The following is a 25,882-nucleotide window of genomic DNA, read 5'->3' on the forward strand; positions in this document are numbered from 1 at the left end:
GTTATGATGTTAAAGAATAAGGAAAGACAAGAAAAACAAGAAAGCTGGCTGATATATGCATTTTATTATCAATTAGCTGTATAATATATATATATCTACATTCCAAAATTAAACATTTTATTAAGGAAAACTATTTATAACAAAGCACAACTTTTTTTTTCCTTGAGAGGTAGAATTACCTTACCATTAATCTATAATTCATATACAGGATATCGTATATGTATATATATGCACACACATATGCTACTTTGTGTGTGTGTATATGTTCCATATACACAATTGTGGAAAGGTACAGTATTGTATGTAACTTATTCAGTGATTCATATAGCTGCTCTCGGTATTGCTTATTAACACTTTCAGCATAACTTTATGTACCAATTTGTGATCTAAAACTTTTCAAAAAATTATGTGGCACTTAACTTCATTTGCAGAGCAAATGCAGGTCATTCACAGGTTTTCGGGAACAAAGACTGATAAGTCAACCCCATTTTATTCTCAAATTCCTGTAGATATTGGAAAAAATAATGAGTAACAAATTATATTGTGTTTGTCTTCTGAACTGCAATGGCAAATAAAGTTTTCACAGCTGCTTAATTTTTTTTTGCTTGTGGAGTCTAAGTTTTAAACATGATCTCTCATACTTCACTGGAACACCATTTCATTTAAAGTTTCATTCCTAATTGCACCTGATTATATATTAAAGATTATCTTTACTAATGAGAAAACTATTCTATGATACAGCAGGTTACGCTACCTATACTTTTAACAGTAGTTTTCAAATCAAAAGATTTCTTTTAACAGTAGTTTTCAAATCAAAAGATTTATGGAACATCCAATCAATAAGTGAAAATTCAACAGAGTTCCAACATCTACTTCAATATGCTTTGCTAATGAAACTTGTATGCATACTGCCAAATGTAGGTTAACAACATGCAAGTATGCAGAACTGCCAAATTCATCATACAAACGTATTCTTACCAACTTAAGCGTTGTCTATCTTTATTTTTGCAGTATGTATGGCAGAGCAAAATTTAACATTCTACATTGAAAAGTTAAAATGTTCCTTTAAGACAAATTGAAAGAAAGTATTAATAATATGATTGAATCATCAGCTAAATTACTTTCTTTTTGCAATTGAGGATGTGACTTATATGTTGCATCTCAATTTATTTTTCCTTATGAAAGATCAGCAGCTGAAAGTGGAAATCAGACTGTATTCAAGTGCTTTCAGTTGACAGTGTAATAACTAGTCTCTCACTAGTTAGACTTCCATTAAGTTAACAGAAGACCAATTAGTGAAAGAGGTAATTACCTTCGGCTTTAAGCAATAATGATGGACCCATAAAATGAGAAAAAACTTCTTGTTTGTAAAAATTTTTTTCATATCTTTGATAAACACATAAAAATTCTTTAAAATACACATTTTGGTAGCAAAGAAGTGAAAAACTAAATTAAAACATTCTAATTTTTTACATAATTTTATATATATAGCTTAATAAAATATTCTCTTAATATATTTTAAGACTGTACACAAGTTAATAAATGTCATAATGAAACTCAGAAATATATTCAAGTAGTTTCAACATTAAAAAATTTAAATCTGTATATAACATGGAGTAATAATTTCCACAAATTCAACTTCAGTGCATCTGTAGTAGTCATTAACCAGAAATTTTCTGCTGTTGAGAAGTTGCCTCTTGGTGTTAAGGTTTTAACATATACTTGTATTGAAGAATCCTCATCTGAATGAGCAGCATCTTTCCTTAAATTCTTCATGAAGGACTTCCATTGTAAGAGCTCAACAGGTTTCACCAAAGCAGCAAGGCTTTAGTACTGAACATATTCAGACTGAAGGGACTGTGCAGAGAAGAAAAACTGATTAAAACTCACTAAAGAGGTTATATTTATATGCAATATGCATTTTGCACTTAAGGAGCAGAGGAAGGACAGGAGGAAGAAAGAGTTGGAAGGGGATCTGAATTTCTGCATAGGTAAAACTCAAAATACAAGCAACTCAAAACTGGACACAGAAGCTCAAAAACCAAACACTAAAATTCATCAACTTTTCTGTATCTACACTTCTCCAAACCAAATTCTAGAGATTCTTGGAGAAAATACTACAAATCCTCTGAAATAACAGCTTAAAATACCATTTTAAAAATGTGTTGGGAAAATGTATGATTGCAGCTATTATAATTGAGTTATTTCCATTTATCCTGAATAAGAATGAAAGTGCTACTGTGAAAAAACAGAGCACACTTGAGGTGCTGATTCAGGTAATGACATAGGAAATTTTCATGTTGTAGCTCATTACTGAGAAAATTACAGCATCATAATTTTAGAAATTAATAAATTCAAGTATAATTACTAAAAAGATTAAAATTATACTGTTACTACAAATTGTTCATATGGCTCTGCAAATAGCGTATTTAAGATGAAGACATAATCCAATTACTGTATTTCCAATTACTGTATTTATTTCTGGTTCCATTAAAGTTTTCTTATAAAGTAATCAGTTTAGAGAGCAACCGAACATTTTATTACCTCCTGTACAAATGTGTTCAGGAAGGCATCATGACCAGAAAGTCAGTCTTATCTGAGAGTTCTTCATTGTACTGGTAGAGTTGTAAACGTAAACAAACTCAACTCATCCACACCCCACACCTCATATTTAAAACTGCATCAATACAGTAGGATTAGAGAAAACTATTGAACAACATGAGTTCTACGAAATCTCAGCCTTATTGTCTGTTTTTCCACTATGCCTCCTAACTTGTGACTATAGAAATGCACACTGGCATCCATATTGAAACCTGTTAGTAGAAAAATCACCTCAGTATAAACCTTTAGAACACTAATACTGCTTTTTTTCTTCCTATACACTGAGACTAAACAAAATATGTTTCTGAAGTTGTCTTTTAAATGCATTTTTCACATGTTCCAGATCTGAGACCATCTGGATAATCTTTCCTAGATTGAGAAAGTGCTGTCAGCATACAGAGACACTGACTAAAAAGGGTATGTTTTTAGCAGCAAATAGATTTGATAATGAAGGATATCGTGTAATAGAAAACAATTCACTGTAAAACAAAGCAGATGTAAAAAGCATTCTTTTTTTCTGTTATAGGCTCAGAGTCACTATGAAATACACAATCATAGAAGTTCCCCCCACCCCCCCCCCCCGCAAGTGTTCTCTAACCATTCTGGGTTATGAGAATTAGTGAGAACATTTGTCAAGTTATTACATATGTAAAGAGGGAAGCAGAAAGAATATCCCTTCATTAACAAGCACTCGAAACTTCTGCTCTCTAAATGATCCTCAAAGCTATCTCATTTTTGGAAGAATATTTTAAAAATCAGAATTATGGTTGCATCAACTAAAGCAGGATTTTAAACTGATCCTTCAGAATTGAATTTCAAGCAAAGCTGGTTAACAAAAATGAAAAACACAGGAAATATAGTGATACACTCTTGTGTGATGTACAGTAATAGATCGCTTTAAGCTTGTACAGAAGAAGGATGACCTGAAAAAATTGTACATATTCATTGTTCTCAGGAACAGCTGGCATTAGTTGACAGAGAACTATGAGCAGCATATGTAAGACATAATAGACAGTAGTAACCAGAAATTTTACATTACAATTTAAATAAGTAACTCTAAGTTAAGTATTCTGAAATTTAAAATTCATTAAATTGTTAGAAATCTAAATTACAAAAACATTAAAGAAAAATTTATGACTATATGTCAAAAAGAATATCCATGCATTCAGGTTGCTTGAAAACAAGATCGCATGTTTTGTTAATTTTCATTACAGATGGGTAGGTGTTTTTTATTCATTTAAATATTTATTGTAAAATCAAGAAGCATGCTTTTTAGTGTTTCCACCCTTCGCATAGCGCTACTTCAAAGTAATGAGGTCTTCCTAATGTTTCAAAGCCTCTTCTGAATACAGGAAAGAATTCAACTAAATCTAATCAACAATTTTTCTAGAGTAAGATTAATTGAAATCACTTCCTGTAAAGCTCCTATTACTAAAAACATGGTGGCAGTTATAACAACATAGCTGTTGTAAAGTATACGGACTAATTTTTGAGTTTGAAAAATCAAAATATAGTTGGGGTGTTTTTCTTTTTTCTTTTTTTTCCGGATTTTACAGTTAAGTAGTGCTCTTAACATTTTACGTTGTCCAAAGAGATTGACTGTAATATTTCAAAACCTAGCTTTTTTTTTTTTTTAAATCTCAAATGAAGGAGTTTTCTATTTTAGAATTCATATTCCTACCTCCTATTTTGCAGTGAGTCAAAGTATAGCCTTTAATTCTGAAAGCTTTATTAAAAACAGAAAGCCCCAATCCACCTTTACAAGTCACAGGCTGGTATTTAAGACAATCTTTCTTAAAATAGAGGAAAAATATAAAAGAAAAATAAGATGAAGTTGCTGAACTGCCACAAAGAGAGAATAAAGTTAGTTAAGTAAAAACCTCAATGTGTAATCCTACAATGGTCTCCTGCAGCATCAAGCTTAGCATTTTATACCCAAGTATCCAACATTTAAACAAATTAAGAATTAGATTGCTTCCCTACAAGGAATGATATCATTCTAATCAAATTCATGCTGAAGCAACTGCTTAGATTATTATCATTTTCTTGTTCAGTAGGAGACACTGAAAGTCTCCTGGAAAAGAAAAACCATGGATCCATCTAGGTGCTAGAACCATATTCATACACATTTAACTTCAGGACTAAGTCAGCTGCAAACTAACTTATAAAGACAACAAACAACCCTACAGCATTTAGGTTTATCTGTTAGGAACTGAACATGCACCTTCTCCAGAAGAGAGCAAAATTCAAGTATTACATCACTATTTTTAGGATAAAATCCTTATCTCACAAGTAATTAAGTCTGAATGGCCCATCAACTCTCCCAAAACATTGTTGAAACAAGAATGTTGTAGAAGGCAAGAAATAATATGAAAACAAGATCCACTAAAATAAACCAGGGTATATTATAAGAACTACATACGCACTTCAAGTGACCCTTTGAGTCTGCTAGATTTACAGATCAGTAAGATACACTATTTTTTTTTCAAAAAACTATATTCCCCGACGTTAAGCTGTAGTTAAGAAAACCTCTTCTAAAAGTATCAAGTTCATATACATAAACTTTAAAATACTGTTGCACTTCTCAATTTTTGAATTTTTTCCATCTTGTCAGTTTCCATGACAGCTATAGAAGCAAAAGGTGACTCATCTTAAGACTACCCAGATACATACTCTCTGGTAAAAATACACTGTAAGGAGTGATATTTTGTGTTTACAATAGTTATAAATCCAAGAAAGGAATCTTACTGTAGTACCTTAGATGTGGTTATACATGATAAGATTATTTCTGCAGATTATAATTGTGAGATTATGTTTAATCAAAGCACCCTACTTGTTAAATTTGCAAATAAAATATTTATTCCACTTGGTCAGAATGGCAAGTTGTCCATTCTATGAAAATCAAATTTTTTTATCTAGTTCATCAGCATACAGCATCATAAAACATGGTAATAAGAAAATGGATACACGTAGCAAGCTTACACTGATGAAAGAACAAAAGCCATTAGGGAAAAATATATGGCTGACAACCTTAGGAAGACACAGTCATGGCTATTTTTGTTTTAAATAGAATGTGAAATAGTAGTATGAATAAATGGGTGTTAAATTTTTCATAAAAAAAGAGAAAATAAGTATTAGATAACATTCTCTTCCATACTGGAAAAAAGAATGATGTACTTGCATCACCTAAAACTTAAGTTCCTCATTTTCTCACTAATTATATTAAAGAACATTCATTAGAAATGAACATTCACTGTCCTAACCATCTTAAAATGCTCCTTCACCACTGGTGTTAATAGTTAAACTAATAAAGAGAAATAAGAATAAGGTGATTTTCCAAAATAAGAATACCTGTACAACTGCAGATAGTTTGACATTTAACTCTGGTTAAGTGAATTCTGCTAGTAAAAAGCACAGGCATGTAATTCATATCTTTCAAGAGTTCTTTGATGAGAAGTTAAATGAATAAACATAACTATTGATATATGTAATAGACTTCTGTCAGGTACATTATCTGATGTGCACCAATTAGAAAAGTGCAATGTAATACAAAGCACTTACTGCATCAAGGCTAAGGTTTGGCTGACAAGACTTCAAGTAATTTCAGCATCTAAAGCAGTGAAGTGGAAATCATTAAACAAAATTCTATTTTTAACAGAATTCTGCCAGAACAGGTGATAAGGCTTCATGTTACTCCATATTTTGCTCATGAGTTTATGACTGCTGATGAATATCACCACAAGCAAAATATTACTTCAACCACTGACATCCAGATAAGACAACAATCTTCTGTGGTTCACAAATTGTTTCCAGGAAGAAAAGGGGGAAAAAAATGATGCTTTTATTCAAGTAAATGCAGAGTTCTACAGAAAAGAACAAGGAATGCAGGACATTTAAATATAATATGCGTCAGTATCTTGGATAGCAAGAACTCCCCATCCCCCTGAACTTCCAGTGCATTACAGTTAAAGAAGCTAATGCAAGCTTTGAATATATAACCAGGATAGCACTAGGTAGAAGCTTTCTGCACCTGAAAGATGACAGAGTGCTACCTCTACTTTCTGAAAAGTAATTTTCAAAAAACTGTAAAGGATTCTAACATTATCCAAAAGGATGTTTGAGCCAGTGTCATACATGCAAAGAGTTCTACTTACCAAAAGAGAACAAAACTGAGATAAATAGCATGAAATGTCTTCATGACAAGAAAATAAGCTAAAGGACTATAATAGAAATATATCAAGTTTCAGATTAAAAGGTTTTAAGTGTGACTGTCTTCCAGTAGTGGGACCAACTATCAAAATAAAGTCTTCAAAATAAACCAATATCAAGTAGGATCTGTGTTAGCCAGTAAATTTGAGACTCACTACCAGACAAACAAGTATGCAGAGATTAGATATTTGACTGTATAACCTCTACTCCTCATCAACAAATGGTATTAAGCCAAGAACTGCTGAAAAGTTATACCATTACATCCATTACTAAGTCATTAAGATAGCAGCACATTCTAGAAAGCTACTTTTTCCTGTAGAAATACTTCCTGTTCAATCTAAAACTTCATTCTATGCCTAACATTTCATTTAAATCGTTATTTTAAGTCACTTAATAGTTTTGTTGCAAGGGAACAATATTTCCCTCCTTACAAAGATGCGCATAGCTTTACAGTGTCAGGATGACCATTTACCTGTTTGTTAATTACTCTTTTCCTCTTGCTTAAACTAAGCAAGAATCAATGTTCCTCACTTTCCTCCCTTTTTTGTAAGAATTTCTCACCCTTATCTAAGAAGGAAGCATGTAGCTCCAATACTAGACATAAGACAGTAATTTATATTGTAAACCCTGCCCCTTTTCCTACATGTTTGAGGAACTATTTGATCAGTTTCATTATCTTTAAGTTTACAGCTTAATCTTTATTTCACAGCAGATTAAATAGCAACATAGTGCTAGCCTTCTGTAAATACCTAGACAGAATAAGAAACAAGGCATCAATCATTACTTAATTTCTAAGCCTATGCTTAAGGGGCAAGACCACCAACTTTGCTTTTCTTGTTAAGGATTACTTGTAGCATAAAGCAACTACCTTTCCAAAGGAGATGACAGTTACAAGTTTTTAAGATGTAGTATTTTTATTCAACCTCTAAAGCTTTAGCTGTTTGAGGAAGTGTGTCTGTTGTTCCTGGAATGGTTTGTATTACTATTTAGTACTCTTGTAACTAACCGGAGCTATTATAAATAACGGCAACTTGTTTTTCATGATCAAGTCATGTTACTGGTGTAAGGCAACTCTACCCCTTAGGGCTCTCCATGTAGGTTTATGTATTAATGTGTAATATGTAGCTGTAACTAAGATATGGCTAAAAACAAAGAATTACTTCTGGCAGCATATCAGTTACACAACGTACTCTATTGTACTATTACTAGGTACTTCTTATTGTACTATTCTGTTACAGGAATGGATTGACCTTCCCAGGAATTATTGTTCAAATTTATTTAAATGTGACAATATTGAAGGTTATTGAAGGCGAGAAATCCAAAACTGACATGCTTTGCCACTTAGATACTCAAATTAGTGATTACTCTCTACCTTTGTTTGTGTACTGACTTTTGTTCCACTATACACAGCTGGAGCCTTTGTCAGTTATCCTCTTCTGAGAATTGAATTTCTGTAAGCTTATTGGATACAAAACTGAGATCACCTAGAAAGGCTGACTTTCTAGAATCATCAGAATTTATCAACAAATGAAATACTCATGGCTGTGTCTCAAATCAAATATCCTCAGTCTGCTGTACAGCTTTTCATCTCTGTGTCTGGAAGAATTCAACCAAACTAGTAGCTTGAACTAAAACAGTTTTGTTCTAGAACTGGTTTCCTTATAAAAGTTATTAGGATGGTTTCTGCATCCAACTTGAAACAAATCTCAATTACATGTAGTTTGCCTCGTAAGATCCTATATAACAGGTGAAAATAGTACCAATTTAAAGAGGTAAAATAACTTCTGGTAACTTAAAAGAATGTGGTAGTATTCAAGAACTCCCTAGGACTTAAGTTACTGCCAGTGCTTAAAGTACTGTTTAAACTCATATTTAAACTCAATACAGATCACTCAGTGATCCTAATATCATGGAATATTAACACTTATTTGCAGATAAGTTGCAGTGGATAAGAAGCACATCAACTCTACTTTTCAAATGCAAGCATCCATCGAAGTAATAACAAAACATCTAAGAGGTAACAAGTTCCCTCACAGCAGCTTTGTTTTCAAAATACTTTTCATACTAGCTAGGTTTCAGTCCCCCACACAAATTAATTCCACAATAAAACAGTGAAAATGCATTTTCTATTGTTGCCTATCCTCATACAGTGCAACTCATATACCCAAGCTATAAACATGTGGCTTCTGACCTGTAAGTGGTGCAAGGTGTGTATCGCCTGTTTTAAGGCAGGGGACTTGCCACACTGAAAAACAGTAGCAGGTATAACACTAAAACTTTAGTTGTACTGAAACAAATAATGTGTCTGTGGTGAGGAAACAGAAAGGTGCAATATTCTCAAGTTAATTATATGTGAAGTTCATTTTATTTCCAGTGGTTGAAAAATGAAATATACGAAGCATCAGTAATAAATGGAGGCTGATGGGTTCAATTAATTATAGGCAATATATTCCATTAAGTACAGTGCAGTAATTTTAATAATTAGTATGATATCCAATCTTTGGAAACCAGATATGTTGTTTTTTAAATGCTTATTTTTTCCCTGAAATTGACATTTTGTAGCTGAATTTATTTCTGATTCCACAAGTGAAGTCTCTGTAGTCTCTCTTCTCTACATTTTGTACAGCATCACTTTCAAGTTGCACTAATTTATTCACGTATCCTCTTTATACATACTCTTTCACACAGAAAAAGGGCACAAAATAAACCCAAGGCAGCAAAGTTGTATAGGTAGGAAAACTAAAATGGTAAGACCATCAGAAATATATAGCCCTGAAATATTTTTAATGTTAGAAGAGGACTTCGGTTTGAAGTCAAGCACGCTCATCTTTTAAAGGAATCCTATCCTTAAGAATGCACTATCTTCCATTTAGTATGACACAAACAATACAAAAGTTTCTTTAAATCTATTTTTGCATGAAGATTAAGATACATAATAAAATTATAAACTATATTATTAATAATTTGAAATGAAAATCTAAAGGGGATGAAGGTCTATAAAAAAGGTATCAAGAAAGGTACTAGCTTAAGTTTAGTATTGATTTATTTTCATAAAACCTTCATGATCTAGATGCTAGAAAAAAGCAGAAAAAAAGCAGCTGAAATGATAGTTACTTAAAAAGGCAACAGACAAAATGCTGTTGAAAAGTATTAAAGGAAGTCAGAAAATTAATCTAGTTTAAGATTTTTTTTTTTTTTTTTAACAACAGCTTTGCTCACAGAAGCAAGGAAGATCAGCAGTGGTCAGAAGCCTGAAAGAGTTGTGACTGAACTTACAGGAATTGATCGACTCTGGTATTGTGCTTGAGGAGCTGTAAGGCCCATAAAGGAGGGTTGATGCATACTCATCTGTCACGGCGCTGTGAAAACTGGTTTGGCTGCTCAGGTTGTTGCCACTACTGCTGTTTCTGTTGTACAAGTTGTTGTTCAGTTCATGGTTATTTCTGTGTGGCAGCTGCAAGCTGCCATTCAAGTGGCTGGAGATTTGGCTTACAGAAAAACCTGTCCTAGAGGACGATGATGTCATTCTGGTCTCATCATCATCTGAAGCAGCATACAGGTTCCCTAGAGAACTGGCTAGTCTGGAGTTTATGGAAACGCTGAATGGAAAACACATGGGGGGAAAAAATACACACAATGTATGTAGTACATACACATAACAGACAATTCAGAAGACATTAGGTGAATAATATGGACCATTCTGAAACAATTAATGTGTGCACACAACTTCATCTTCTCTAAAGATGAAATTAACTAAAAAGAATTCTGTGCTAGGAGTACCCATACTTCATTTACTCAAGCCACTGTCAGCTTTCACCTCTGTCAAATCACACGCACATGCAGGAGATTGTGTTAAAAGGTTGAGGCAGTGGCTGACCTACACTAACATACTTTGTCTACATGTAAGTTTAGGAACTCCTCTTCTGTTTCTTAGAGGTAGTGCGATAAAAGTCTTCAAGTAACCAGGAAGGAATATGATAAAATTTGAGACTAACAATAAGGTGTCAAGAAATATCTCTGATTTAGTTGTTTTAAAAGTAAATAGTTGTGCCCAGAAGTTATGAAAAATGCATCATTATATATTTAATTTGACATCCATAATTACTTAGTACAGTAGTAATAATGGAATTGAATAGCAATGAATCAAGGGTTCATAAAAATCATTTCAATTACAGCTCAGTATTTTTTTTGAGATTAGTAATATACAGATTTGTAGGCATAGTTGCAAAGCTCCTATAAATTCAGATGAATATAAAAAACTGAGCAACATAATACTGTTTCTGAATTGACACAATCCTCCCCAAACTCACACCAGTAGTGTTTTTACATGTGTGTGTTTGGGGCAGGGTTTGTTTTTTTCTCCCCATCTGTAGGCAACTGAAGTTTGGCTAGTGGAACAACAAATAATTTTATAAATAAACGTAAGCCCTCTCACACCCAAGAACAGCAAGTCCTTCATAGACTGCATATGTGTTGAAAACCACTGTAATATATAATAAGTATTTGTACCAAAATGAGAAGTAAAAAAAACCTTTTAAGGTTAGAGCCTGAGGATGCGGTAAATCTGCTTATTCTTTCTGCAGATGGTAAATTAACTGTCATGACTTTGGAGGCCTTCAGTGGAGACATGGATCCTTCGGTGCTGCCTGAAGTATTCAGTCTAGAAGTAGTGGAGTTTTAGTGAGAAGTAAGATTATTATAATTGAAATGCACATCCCAAACACATAGTCTTTCAATACATAGACTGGTATTTTCAAAAGTGGTAATCTCAAGATGTACTGAGAACTCAACAGCAAATGATTTGCCTGGTTTGAGAAACGCTTAAGGTGTTTTTCTCCTGCTATATCATATTATATAGTTATAGGCTACTTTTCACCTCAATATTTTGTGTCAAGTTTGCAATGACAAAGAATACTTTTTTAGTTTAATAAAAATTAGTAAATGAAGAGCCTAGCAGTAGTATGAAATTCTCTCCATCGTTAGACCAAGGGGGTATAGTCATGATCAGCTCCTAAGGCCTTGGGTACAAGTCTCCAACTACAAGCACAGAAGGAATGACATAGAGCAGAAATAGCTTTACTTCCACAGCAAAAAAAAAAACCAACACCATGTAAACAGAAGTCTCTGAAGTTAGACACCTGGAATAATCTATCTCAAAAATCCAGGCTGCAATAAAACTGAAGGTAATGTGTTCTTTTTCATATTAATGCTTTATAATGACAAATACTATGTCTTACATAGTGTATTTTAAATGCAATGGTAAAGGGTGCAGTGGTTACAAAAGTATAAGACCTAGATCTACCATTCCTATAGCTCTTAAAGTTAGATGAATTTTTATTCTAGGTTTTATTTTCTTTAGAGGGGAACTGTTAGTACTGTTTCAATTTCAGTATGTCATAAATGAAAAACATTTATGAAAATGAAAAGAAACTGTTGGCTTTCTTGGATCCACAGAAACTTCTGGAAAGTACTTATTTGTAGTAAAAGGTACAGTGTCCTATTTTAAACCATCAGAAGGTACTAAAACTCAATATTCATCTGGTACATCTGATAAAAGTATTGATTGTATAGTCTCTAGTCCATCTACAAGAACCACACAGACCACAACTTGTGATATACAGACAACATTTAGCTGATTTAGGTTTTTGAGATAAGTATTCATTTTTCCAGAAATGAATGGGTTATGAGTTAACTCTCCAACCTTCACTGCATAACAGCATGGATATCAGAAAATATGACTGAAGAAATTACTTTTATGTACTAGTTATTAAGGAGAATTCAAGGTATCCCCAAAGTGCAGCTGTGTCCCTTTGCTTAACTACTTTTTTTTTTTTTTTTGCTATTTGCAGCTGCTTAAAAAGTTTGTTCCCTGCCATTTCTCACAAGTCTGAAACTGCTAATCAATTATGTGATACGCATAACTCAAAACACTGAATACAGAAGACTAAAGTGCTATACATTTAGAACTATAATTGAATATATTAAATAATTTCTTAAGGTTAATACCTGAAAGGTTGAGATATGGACCTGGTGTGCAGTTTCATTTCTTGCAGCCTAAAGAAACAAGAGAAGACATTTTAAAAATCAAAGGTTAATTTATTTCAAGTATACTTGCATATTTCACACAGGCTTTAAAGTATGAAACTAACTTAATTTTAATTTAAACAGCAGAGATCACTTAGTATTAAGAAACTGAGGGTTTAGTTCCAAACTACATTTTTACAGACCCTAAAAGATTCAAAATTGATATAACAAGACAGAAAAACTACAGAAATTAAAAAGTATTTTTGTTAGGGACAAGTTTTAAAATGCTACATAGACATAAGTATGAAGGTTTTGAAATAATTTTCTGCTTTATCTTTTGCTGCTAAAAAGTAGGTAGGTATCCTGAACAGGAAGACAGAAAATAAAAGAACAAATTATTAAAATAAATATGCAACTAATACACACACAAATTTCCACCACAGAAGTGGCACAACTAGTACCACTGCTTAAACAAAACGGTGTACTTGCTATAAAGATCTGATAGCAGAGTGAATTTAAAATTGCAAATTACCACAGAATTATTTAATTACCTCAGAGCTCCAGTTGTAGTAGAGCATGTCCTTCTCCGACTTTTTAAGGCATGAAGCTTATCTCCCTGTGTCATGCCATTCTTTGCTTCCATACCTGCTTTGTCTTCAAATTCATTCTGTGAAACAAAGTATGCAAGCAAAGAAATAAACAAAATTCTTAAGAGCAATGTAGTTTAAAACTAATGAACATCTCCTTTGCAAAGATTAACATTTAAAAGGCTATTTTACAATCTTTTGCATTCATGGGGCACTATGCTAATCTTTGTACAGTTTCAGTGAATAAAGCGTGTCATTGTACAAATGCACAATCTAACCTCAAAATCAGTTCAGGATGCTCGAATCTAATGCCACTACGTATTTAAATAAGTCTGTTTTTATAGTACCTGAATTCTAACTCGTTCCTCCATAACTATTATTAACAGTTTAAAGTTTTTACTAGTTCAGAAGAAGAAATACGTTCACTTTAGCTGACACTTCATGCCTCTCCTCACAATAAATAATTATAAGATCCTTACCCCAAATGTACACATAACAGCAGTAATCCACAACACTGCAGTAAAGGGATGGACATCTATACACTCATGCATTATTTCAAGCTTCTAGCTGATAAGTAGATTTCCATTAGGAAAATTTATCCCCTATGTTTTCAAAGCAAACAAACAAAAAACCACAACTGAAAACTGTGGAAGACTTACCTGAAATTACACAAACCTTCCTGAAGTATAAGTGACCAGAAGTGACCTACACTTTTACATATATTTCACAGAAAGTTTTAAATATAATCCAAGCTTTTTTGTTTTTGAGAAAATTGAGATTTGTTCTAATTGTCATGTATTTAAAAAGATAAAAGTCCAAAAAAACCCCAAACCTAAAAGTGATCTATAGCTACTTATAATGATCAGCTCTATCTCTGCTTATTTGAAATTCTTCTTATGAACACTTACCTCCCTGTATTGATCCAAGTCTTGTACTTTGTTCAAGTTGTCAGTGATTGACATATCACTCAAGCCACAAAGAACTCTGTTAATGTTTCCATCAACTACTCGTTGTTTCTGTTTGGATTGGATGAGATCTCCCTCCAGCCATAACATGGCTTGCTTCCTTTTGGATTCAAAACAAATCAATTAATATCAATAAATTTGCACACATAAAAACAATATGGAAACATGCTACTTTTATAGATTGACAACATTTGAATCCTCTGTGCATCTTCAACTGAAAATAAATAATCTGCACATTTTATCACTAAAAAAACATCTTTGATGGTTAAAAAATAGAAAAAGAAACTTAATCTCTAAATAAGTCTGTAGCCATTGAAGAAATTAGAACTTCATTTTACAAAATCTTAATAGTAAAAGAGATTAACTAAATGAATTGCCATAGCATTTAAAGGCTCTTAAAAGTAATTTTAAAAATTCACATAAATTAATTCTTTTATATACATAATGGGTAGAATAAACTATGACACCACACTAACTTACTATCAGCATAAGTTTTGTGTATATGGATATTGTGTGGCAAAAGTGGTCATAGTCACGAAAAGTTTAACAGGAGTTTAAGAGCAACTTTCAGAAAATACAAGATTATATCCTTTAGACAGGTGGCAAAAATAATCATCATTTAATTGCTACATACTTGGGCTTAGCACGCTTTTGCTGGATAGATACCTGTCAAGCTTCTATACATGGAAGTTCCAATTCAAGAACTGAGATCCTATTACATATTATCATAACAAAATTAATTTCTTAAAACTGAACAGAAAAAAGTCTGAGAAGATAATTTCACTGGAAACTTTTCTTTGAAAACAGAATATTAAGGTAAAGCCTAAGAATCAAGTAGCCTGAGCCAATTGCCCAAGCTTGCACAATAACAAATGGGAAAGGTAAACACTTCCTGAAAGATTTCATTACATCCCAAGAAAACAAAGTGTGTCGGGGGGGGGGAAGAGGGGAAGCACACAAAACCACTAAATCCACCTAATAAAAGTAGCCTATAAGGTGTGCTTGAATTTGAATACCTCTGAAGTCTTTCAAGATTAATTGCATTCACAGTAGCAAACTCATTTGATACCCTCCTACCCAAGTGATGCTTTTTTCCTACCAAAAAAAAACCACTGTTCAAAACCTCCTTCGATAAACCTCAAAGGACCTAAGGAGATGAAGTTTTGACATCTGTGAAGGCTGGGAGAACAAATTTGTAAGATTTGACCTTTTTGTCAGATGCAATTTTGCAGTCCTGAGACCAAGACTTTTCATATTAGACTGATAAAACTGATGTTAGCTTCTTCCTCCTTATTCCCATTTTGAGGCTACTGGTGATATCACTTGAATTTTGTCTGAATATCAAAACAGGTATCTATTGCCATTAGGACAATAGAAAATTCTCACTGACCAATACAACAACTCTTGGATATAAGTGATATAGATACTAATGAAAAAAATCTGAAAGATCTTCGGCTATCTACAAAATCAAACCGAGTGTTTCAAGGCCACTGCAGAAAAGAGTTACTGTATTTCTCGTTCTTCAAGTGAACAGCAATTACTAATCACCTAATATCTTCCTCTCTTATTCTTGCTGTTTAGTGGAAGTTATTTTTAAAAATTCATCAACCAAGGATCAGCAGGGTGTGGAAAAATTTGATCCATCTTCAGTGAGCACTTGTGATTCGTGAAAGTTTGTGATTTACAGTATTTTGAACAATGGTGGGCCATTTCTCAAATAAATGAGTATCCATTCCAAGGAGTAGAACGTAAATAGGAATCCTAATTCATGCTCCATTTCTGTTAGGAGTTACAGTAACACTTTCTCTGGTATCCTATTTTAGATGCAAGGTCAAATAATGTTTTACTGTATTTATACAGTATCTTTTCCTCATAACAATGAAAATGCCTTCAGCTAAACAACAGAATGTATCACCTCAGAAATATCAGCTATTACAGTAGTAATTCAACACAGAAGTCACTATGAAATTAAACCTAACATCAACATCACTGAAGCAAGTGTAATTGCACTATCTATTTCCAGTCAGACCCAGTCAGGATCAAACCTTGAATCTCCCATTCAAATTACCTGTACACAAAGTGTTTTCAAAATAAAGCATAGAGTCAAATTTGAGAAGGAGCCTTGAGAAGGAGCCATATTAAAACCATATAATTATGTTTTGCTAATAATTACATTAGCTCCAGGTCAGAAACGTTCATACGTTATGCCAGGAATCTGACGGAGAGCGTAAGTTGTCCACCACAGACTTATTTAATCCTTAGTTACAATAAAAATAATGAGTCAATTATTACTATGGCATGATTCAAGTGTCATCATAGGCTTGACGTATATCTTTAAAGTATATCTTTTCTATATTAACATTTTAATAAATCTTTATTGTTGATTTAATCTTACATCTACACCTGGAGTTTATACTGCCAATGTGTTCGTCTTTATCTCCTAAGCCCCCCAGATCACAAATATGCAGTCTTGAGACCCTCTGCCCCTGAAGGCAACAAAATGCACAGCGCTCCAGAGAAGATGATTGCTAACAAGTAAATTCTACCTCAATCTCAAATTAATCTCAACTTAAATATGTTACAACAGGCAGTAACATACAACATTAGAAGACAGAAAATAGATCCTAAACAATAGCACAAGATGGATAAAGATGTAGAATAAGGATGTAGAAAAACAGTTGATTCTTAGTAGCAAATCAAATACACATACTCTTCCAAGAAGTGTTGCTGAGGTCCTATAATAGAGCCTGGTCGACATATTCTTATCCAAGCAATGGCTTCAGCATGCGTGAATCTATAGTGTTTCATTATGTAGCAGGCAATCAGTGTTCCTGTTCTCCCCAGGCCAGCTAAAGAAACACAAATATTACATACAAAGTCATAAGCATTTCCTAATTATCAAATTCAAGTATAAGATATGACAACTTTTTAATAATGTTGTTTACCACTTTAATAATTGAAGAAGATTTCTGATTCAGTATCCTGTTTGCCATATTATTGGATTTCAGTGCTGTACATATATGAACTAGTATATCATATTTACAAAAAAAATCTTTAAGAAAACATGCAACTGATCACTCTTCTCCCTCGTGCACTTCTACCTCAAACATTTTTTAAGGGTTGATATTTAGGAAAACTGTGACCAAGCTGGATTTTGTACTTGCAAAACTAGTTAAATAAGTAAATCTAGATACTTTTGTACCTCCAGATATTTATCGACCTCCCCCACCCCTTTAAGCCTGCTCCTTTTCAGGCTGAACGGTCCCAACCCACTCCTCATAGAAGTGCTCCAGTCCTTCAATCAGGCCCTACGTTGGACCATTTCTAGTAAGTCCATGTCTGTCTTGTACTGAGGAGCCCAGAACTGGACACAGCACTTCAGGTGAGGCTTCACCAATGCTGAGTAGAGCAGAAGGATCACCTCTCTTGACTGCTGGCAATACTTTGCCTAATGCAGCCAAGAATACTGTTAGCCTTCTTAGTGGTAAGGGCACAGTGCTAACTTGTCCACCAGGACTCCTAGGTCCTTTTCTGCAAAGTTGCTGTCCACAGCCAGGTGAGTCCCAGCACATACTGGTGCCTAGAGCTGTTCTTCCCCTGTACTTGGTGAAGTGAACTTTCTATATAAAAAGCAATATGTATTGAACAACATATAATTCTGCCACACTAACAAGTTGCTGGCAACTAAGCTTGTTTACCTGACATGCATTTTTAGTGCTCATGGAGAAAAAAAACAAAACAACGTTGATTGAATAGCACTATTATTGTTTCAGATCAGCAAGACATTTGTCTCCACAATGTCCTTACACAATTCTTTAAACATACATCAAGATGAACCCTTCAGAGTCTTTGTTAATCCTTCTTGACTAAGCATGTTCTGTATATTTTCTAGCTGATATGCTGACATAGGCTGGTTTGAAATACTGGCATCACAATAACTCACAGTAACGTGAAATGCAGAAGTTATGCTCCACAGAAAAATGTAGAATAACAGTCCCAAAAGCACAAAGAAACCCTTTCAGTCTTTGGCATTTCCTAGCAGATTAGTATAATGCTAACTGTGAAAGAATAATGCAAAAGAGAAGTCTGCATTAACTAAAACTCATGCCTTCAAGTGATACTAAAAGGAAAAAAACAAAACAGAACAATGAACAACAGTGTCAGTTTCTGTAAGCAGTAGTGTAGGCTGAAAGAGCTTAATATATACATAAAAATATTTGGTATTTGTCATTTATTTAGTCAAATTATAAAGCAATATTACTTTCACATGAATAAGTTATTTTTCAGGGTTTTATAATTGTTTAAAAGTTTTGAAATAAATTCTATGCGTTTATACTTATTTTGAACTTCAGTATGAGAAATAAATAAGCACAAATACCTTTACAATGTACAGCAATAGCACCACCAGCATTCTCACAAATGTTGAGGAACCTTTGAACTATATTGTCGCTTGGTGTGCTTCCGTCTATGAAGAACAGGTCATAATGCTCAAACCCAGCATCAGTAAAACGTTTTGCCTCATAAATTTTTTTGTTTAGCCTTATGATTGATGTGACATTATGTTTCCTGAAATAGGGAAAGTAGGCTTCAGGTGCATGAAGAGGATAACCTATAAAAAAACAAAGCAAAGTGTGTTGCAACAACTGTTTTATGAGAATGAAGTTCAATGTCCTGCTAGTCAAAATCCTTTTAAAAATTTTTGACTAGTAAACATCCTAATATTGAAGATGTTTTAATATTTTATTCAGAATAATAAAGTTGTTGATATTGAAAACGCCCACAAAATGCTCATGAAGACCGCTATAATTAAAAGAAATCAGAAAAAAAAGCACAGCATTTCTGAAGCACTGTACTGCCTCTTGTTTAGCCCACTCCCCTCTACTTGTAGAGATTTACAGATATTTGAAAGCTAACTACATATAGCATTTCAGAACAGCTCTTCATCATAAGAATAAAACATGCTTTAATAGGACAAATTGTGTTTATGAGGAAAACAGATTGGTGATCTACATTATGGACAAGAGAAGTAGTCAAGGGTAAAGTAGTGCCAGAAAAATTTATGCTTCACTGTGATGAAAAAAAGCTTTATTGCCTTGATTCAATTGAGACACAACATGATCCTCTAGATGAAGCGTTCATAAAGGTAGAGAGAAAAGAAAGGATTAAGTGATGTTCTCATCAAATTTGTATTTAGTTTACTTCTCCTTTACCTTTAATTTGCCAACTACTTTCTTTTCCCAGCTCCTTCTTGGTAAGTTTCTGCTAATTTATGCTAGATTTCACCTCAGCCCATATATTTTTTTTCTGATTCTTAAATAGGTTTACAATTACTTCCCTCCACATCAATTACACTCAAAAATTAAGCAGCTTCTTGGTATCTGCACACATTCCTGAATCGAATATTTTTAAGTTTCAGATGTCTAGGTAGTAAGTAGTGTAAAACTGCAGAAAAGGTGCAGGTGAAATTAGTCCACGTTATATCCCCACCAATACAACAGCATTACTACATTTAACTTTCCCCTAGATCAAACAGGTTTGAGACATTTCATGGGACATTTCTACGAGTCATATATGCATTGGTAAATGCAATTAGAGTCACTGCATAATGAGAAAAATGTAGCTTTGTAATGTGTACTTACTCTCATAACTGGATCATAAGCATTAGTGTTCATTTAATAGTATTTCAGTTATATACATGTTAAAAACGTAAGTTTTCCAGATTCTACAGAATAATTTAGATCATTTTTGAAGATGTTCTGCAAGAAGTGACTCTAACAGTGACTAGGGGAAAATCCAAACCAACCAAAATATTATCTCCCTAGATTTTGATTAAATCTTCAATGGACACATTGTGCAATTAGAGTAAACATGAGAGAGCACTAGTGAAGAGGTAGATATTCAGAAAACATGCTCTTAGAAAGAAAATAGCATGGCACAAGGAATGAGGTGAAATTAAGCAAGAAATATGACTGATTTTCCTTTTAGCTGGACCAAATCTCTACCTTGTCAGTCAAGTTTCTCTTTTATATTCCATTAGAATTACATATGTTCATTAGAATTACGTATGTTCTTTCCATTATCCCAAGTAGGAAAGACAAGCTTCTTTTTAAAGACTTTCCTTGCCTTTGTTACAAAACCCTTAATACAGTCTTCCTTTACTTTATGCAACTCACCTTTAATTCTGCATACTTATCCTATCAGGCGTCAGTTTCCAGAAGATAAGTAAAGTACCAGAGTTTTTCTGGCATTTTTCTCTGGATGGAAATCACTGACTGTTAGAAGAGACCTTTGAAATTAAGTTCTATGACTGCATACAAAATCTTCACTGCATGATTATTTCTGAAGACAATCTATAAACATCTATGATCTTTTGCTCATTTACTATATGTGTTTAACATGCTACAAAAAAAAGTTCAAAGAATAGCACTAAAATATACACTTTAAAACCCTGAACCATACCATTTTCAAGTTTGCTTTTTGGGTGTGGTCCACTAAATGCCAGAAATTTTCCTGGAACAATCCAGTTGAAGTCACCATTTTCTACTCGCTAGAAAAAATTGCAAGAAAGAGAAGAACATCTTAATATCTCTAGATAAAAGTGTAAAAAATTAGTTTGTTCCTTATGTTTTGTTTTTTTTTTTTTCTATGTTCTTGCTGCATTAAAACACTTCAAATATAAGTTTGTCCTATATTTATAAGCTAAATAGGAACTAAACATAAGCTGTTTCTCAGAAATCTCTTAATAAAACAAAGCCACGACAAATTTTGCTGAAGTTTTTCAAATAAATGCAGATCCTATATCTAAGGTATTTGTCCCGTACAGGACTTGGGGTTTTAAGACACCTATGTATAATATTGCTAGCAAACACTAGCATTACCATGTGTTTTAGTCAAAGAATATGGAAAAATGCTTCCCTGTAAGGCACTGGGAAGTAGGCACTAAAAAGCCAATTCATGGAAACCAAATTAAAAAGAACAGTTAGCCTTCAAAAACAATTATCCTTTCTCTCTAGAAACTGAAATTCACATATTGGCATAGCTCTAGTGAGCTAGCAATCACAGAAGCAAAATATAGATCAAAACCAAAAAAATAAAAAATAAACTGAGGTTTTGCATCTCTTTGCAAAAATAGCTTTTCATTTTTAAATGAAAACTTCAGAAAGGTTCTGTGATTCTTTTATTGATCAAACTGAAGAATGCCTTTTTTTTTTTTTTAAATGAAGACTGCCCATTCCTCATTTGGCAATGCAATTATTGTCAGCATGACTTTTAAGGACATGGCATTCAGTTCAACTGCATTATGAAGCTTGTGTTTTTTGCTCTCAGCTCATCAAAACATCTTAATGAGTGAAAGGTTCTGATAATGGGCATTACTGTAATCAATTCACCAACTGTTTGCTTAGGTAACCCCATTAGGCTTGCTCCAAATATCCTCAGACAGCAAAAACTCCAGTAAGTTAACAAGCTTGCGTAAGGGCTAGTGAAATGATTCTTACTGCCAAGTCAGGACCGCTCCTCGCAACACACAAATTTCTATTCCAGACTGCAATCTCAGTATCATGGCACCTCTACTCCCTTTATTAAAGGAATTCTGTTCAATCAATCTGAATTATTTTTATATTTGCATTACCAGTTTTATTTATGAGTTAATTAGTTCTTTGTAGTATACAGCTTTTTGTGAATAATTTAAAAATTTTAACCACTCTGAACTATATATATATATATATATATATATTCAGCACTATATGCAAATATCACTGTAGCAAATTGAGAATTTGATGAACAAAAGGGGAATTAGCTGCCTTGATAGTGTAGTAAGATGGAAGAACTCTATAGTTCATCTTTATAGATGAAACTGAATTTCCATTAGCCTGTTCCTTTTAAATCTTATGCAACTTTTCTCCACACAACTATACATCTGAAGATCTAACATAGCAAAAAGATGGAACATTTAAAGTTCTAGAAATACAGCACAGTATACATATCTAAAATACAAAGCTGACCATCATACATAAAATAGTAGAAGACACACAAAGAATAGACAGAAAAATTAAAGAGGATTCCAAGTTCTCACAAACTCAGACAGCAAGCAGGATTCATTCAGACATGCATACATTTCACAGAAATGTAAAACGATGTTAAGCATTAAACAAGATAATAGGGCTGTTTTGTATACAGCTTTAGTCAATTGTTCTAATACTTTCTTTTCAGGCAGCTCATTGTATGCTACGTATACACATTCCTAAGAGTTTCCACCCACCATTCGTTTTTAGAACAAAATTTTACTGTTATACACAGATTAAGCTAAAACTAGTTCAAAGGCTACACTAATTTCTCAAGCTATGCTAATGTTCTGAACTCTAAGAAGAGAGTTGAATATATATTCAAACATTTAGTACACCTCTAGTCTGTAAATCTTTCTCCCTAACCAATGCAATAGCAAGAACTATCGACAGCTCCAAAAATAACTTCCAATACAACTACATTGTTTGTCACTGTCTTCATTAAAAATCCTCTTCCTTCTTTTGAGTGAAAATATTAGACAAAAACACCCAACTAATCTGGATATACACTTTGGGCCTGGAATTTCCTCTGGACACAGCACAACTCAGAGGTGCAGCAAGAGCCTATTTCAAAGATTCTCTGCAGCAATATTGCTTGAGATGACTGTCGACTACTAGAAGATAGAGATGAGAAGAACTTACACAGTTTACATTTTAAATTACAGAATAAAGTCCTGAAGGAATCCAGAGCCACCCAGAGCATCTATTCTTAACTTGTAAGACAAGTGGCAGAAAAATGAATGACATTTTAGCTTTCTGGGACTTCATTAGGGAAATATTTTAGATGTATTTTAATTACTAGAATCCCCATATAATGCACTGATACAAAAAAAAAGTGAGCTCAGAATGCGCTTAATCTATATGGCTATACAAAAATTTATCATATACCTAGGACTAAAGCTTCTCAAGAAGCTGTTCCACAGGTGTTGAAAGAAAACAGATTACGTGGGTCAGCTGACAGACTTGGAGTCATATCCTGGAAGAAGAATGGGAAAGCATGAAAGCAGTCCCAGAAGCCAGGAAGGCTATGAGAAAACAGATTTCTTGCAATTTCAGTGCCTCGCATTGTAATGATATTCATCTTGCATATTGTTCAGACAGAATACAGTTTCAGATATCTGTAGGCTTCCAACGATTACCTAACCAAGGGAACTGTGTTGTGGTTTCATGTACTTACCGTACATGCAAAGACTGAGTTTTACTTGAATTAAGATGTTTTTCCAATATATTTTAAACTTGTGGGATACTAGGTATTCTAACTTATTTTAAGGCAAACCAGACACATTAAACTCATTAAATGTACAAACCTCATAGTGTTCGTATTCATCCACATCAAATGTCTTAAAGTCAAAAAATCCATGCTGTAAGGCCTAAAAGGCAACAAGGTGTCAGTTCATTCTTAAACATGATTTATAATCTCATTTTGTAATGCTGTTCTTAAAAATTAAAACTAAATCACTAGATGTTTGTGCTTTTGGTTTACTGAAGCCTCTATGTTAAGACAACATTCAATTTTGCACAGATTAACAACACAGACAACAAAACCTTTAACAAGGTCCAAAAACATCAGGTTCATTATTTCCCCTTCAAAGACATTATGATGTGACATAAGTTTGTTGCATATCACTTAAATCTTAAAACTGAGTCTCCACACGCTCCTATGTTTTTTTTCTTTAAGGCAGATGACAAAGTAATTCCCTTTTTGTCATATAGTCATTTGATAATTTCTGTGCTGAATATATTTAACGTTCTATATTTTATGACCAAAATGCACAAAAAAGTGTATTGCTTTTCTGTATTTAACATGACACTCTGATTTTATTACCCTAATACCCAGGCAAAAATCTTATACAGATAGAAGTACTATGTATAACCTGTATTTTGTGATTTGTTGTTAATACTTCTCTCAAATAATTCCACTGACAGAATGAAGTTAACAAGACTACAGTAGACAAGATTTATTACATGATGAAAGAAATTAAGTTTTGTATTTGATTCCTGTACTATTATTTAATAACTCAATTTTGTACTAAAGATTTGTATATAACACCATATTAAAAACAATTTTATGAATAAGCTATCGATACCACAAATTTATTCCAAAGAATTGGTGAAATACATTTCTGCAGCATATATTTATACTGAATCTAACACATTCTGGAAAGTATAGACATTGCACAACATTCTATGATTAAGGTGTGTTAACAAAAGACCATATATCTAAGTTTTAGAAAACAATCATGTTCACCACTTTTTGCTACAAATATTTTTCTTTCTTTTTAGGCAAAACTAAAATAGTTTATTTAAATAGACAACGTTGTCATGAAACCTAAGATACGGAGAGGTTTCTTTGAATGGCAGATCTAGAAAAATGTATTTCATTGAAGCCTGGCTAGATGGCTACACTCCACAATTTGTAGGCCCCCTGGATTATGTGTATGTAATATATGCAACAAAGTCATGAAATTTACTCAAGTAGACTAAGATTTTACTTTAGATTTAGCCATACAGTTTCTGCTCAAAGCGGCTTTATTTCTGTAGGTGAATTGGACAAAGATTCAATAAATTTTATGGGAACAGAAGAGGAAAAAATGGTTTTCAGAGTCCTTTTGATGTGTTTGTTGTAGATAAATCATACTGACTGCTTCATAGAATTTCAGGATCTGTAGAAAGCCACACAAATTAAGAGTCTTACTGTTAACTGACAGCTCCTTTCCCACCCCCACAGAACTAAAAATATTAAGCTTGATCTGTCCTTTTTTCAATTTTTAAGAAACACTTGTTTTGCCATACTTTTAAGAATTACAAATAGTCTATAAAGTGTCAGTACAGTACCATTTATATAACCTGTTCCTCTCATCAAGATCACTGGGAAATTAGATGAACAAAATTTGATCTTTGCTTACAGTGTCAAGTATATACTGTAACACCAAGTTGACAATTAAAATGTAAAATAACATTTTAAAAAGCAGCACATTAATTTTCCCCAGGACCATAACCACAAATTTAGCAATTTAAATTATGCTTTTCAAATTATTTTTGATAAATTCATAATTTTTACATTGATTATTATACATATTTTGAAACCACAGCACATGCAAGGCAAAGCTTTAACAAGCAAGTTGACAAACTTTTTTAAATGACACACCATAACACTAGTAAGAAACACTAGTTTTCATTCTTTTTAAACAATTCTGGAAAGAATAGGTGTCAAACACTGAAATGGAGTATCCACAGAAAAAAATATGCAAAAAACAGTGCTTCGATTAAATCACAGAATTCCGAAGTACCTTGATTTTATCAACTTATGTTTCTAAATGATTTGTTAGCAGATCTAGTGCATTACCTGCAACCCCACCCTGAGATGGGGCCTGGGATGTTTGCACATTCTAATGCATAAAGTGAGCTACAGAAAGTTATCAAAGGCTAACCA

The 25,882-nt window shown here is 33.2% G+C and overlaps 1 protein-coding gene across 1 annotated transcript in view; it reads right to left on the minus strand.

Annotated features, from left to right (window-relative positions):
• Window positions 1-48: 48 nt before the first annotated feature.
• CDC14A (cell division cycle 14A) overlaps window positions 49-25,882 on the minus strand; it is a 57,943-nt gene continuing 32,109 nt past the window's right edge. The window contains 11 exon segments of the mRNA XM_040566311.1: window positions 49-1,857; window positions 10,087-10,147; window positions 10,149-10,409; window positions 11,342-11,470; window positions 12,817-12,864; window positions 13,386-13,501; window positions 14,330-14,486; window positions 17,097-17,235; window positions 18,765-18,995; window positions 20,846-20,933; window positions 23,757-23,819. Coding sequence (XP_040422245.1) covers window positions 1,828-1,857; window positions 10,087-10,147; window positions 10,149-10,409; window positions 11,342-11,470; window positions 12,817-12,864; window positions 13,386-13,501; window positions 14,330-14,486; window positions 17,097-17,235; window positions 18,765-18,995; window positions 20,846-20,933; window positions 23,757-23,819 — 1,323 coding nt within the window. The 3' untranslated portion in view covers window positions 49-1,827.

This window comes from Cygnus olor, chromosome 8, assembly GCF_009769625.2.
Source record: "Cygnus olor isolate bCygOlo1 chromosome 8, bCygOlo1.pri.v2, whole genome shotgun sequence".
Lineage (NCBI taxonomy): Eukaryota > Metazoa > Chordata > Aves > Anseriformes > Anatidae > Cygnus > Cygnus olor.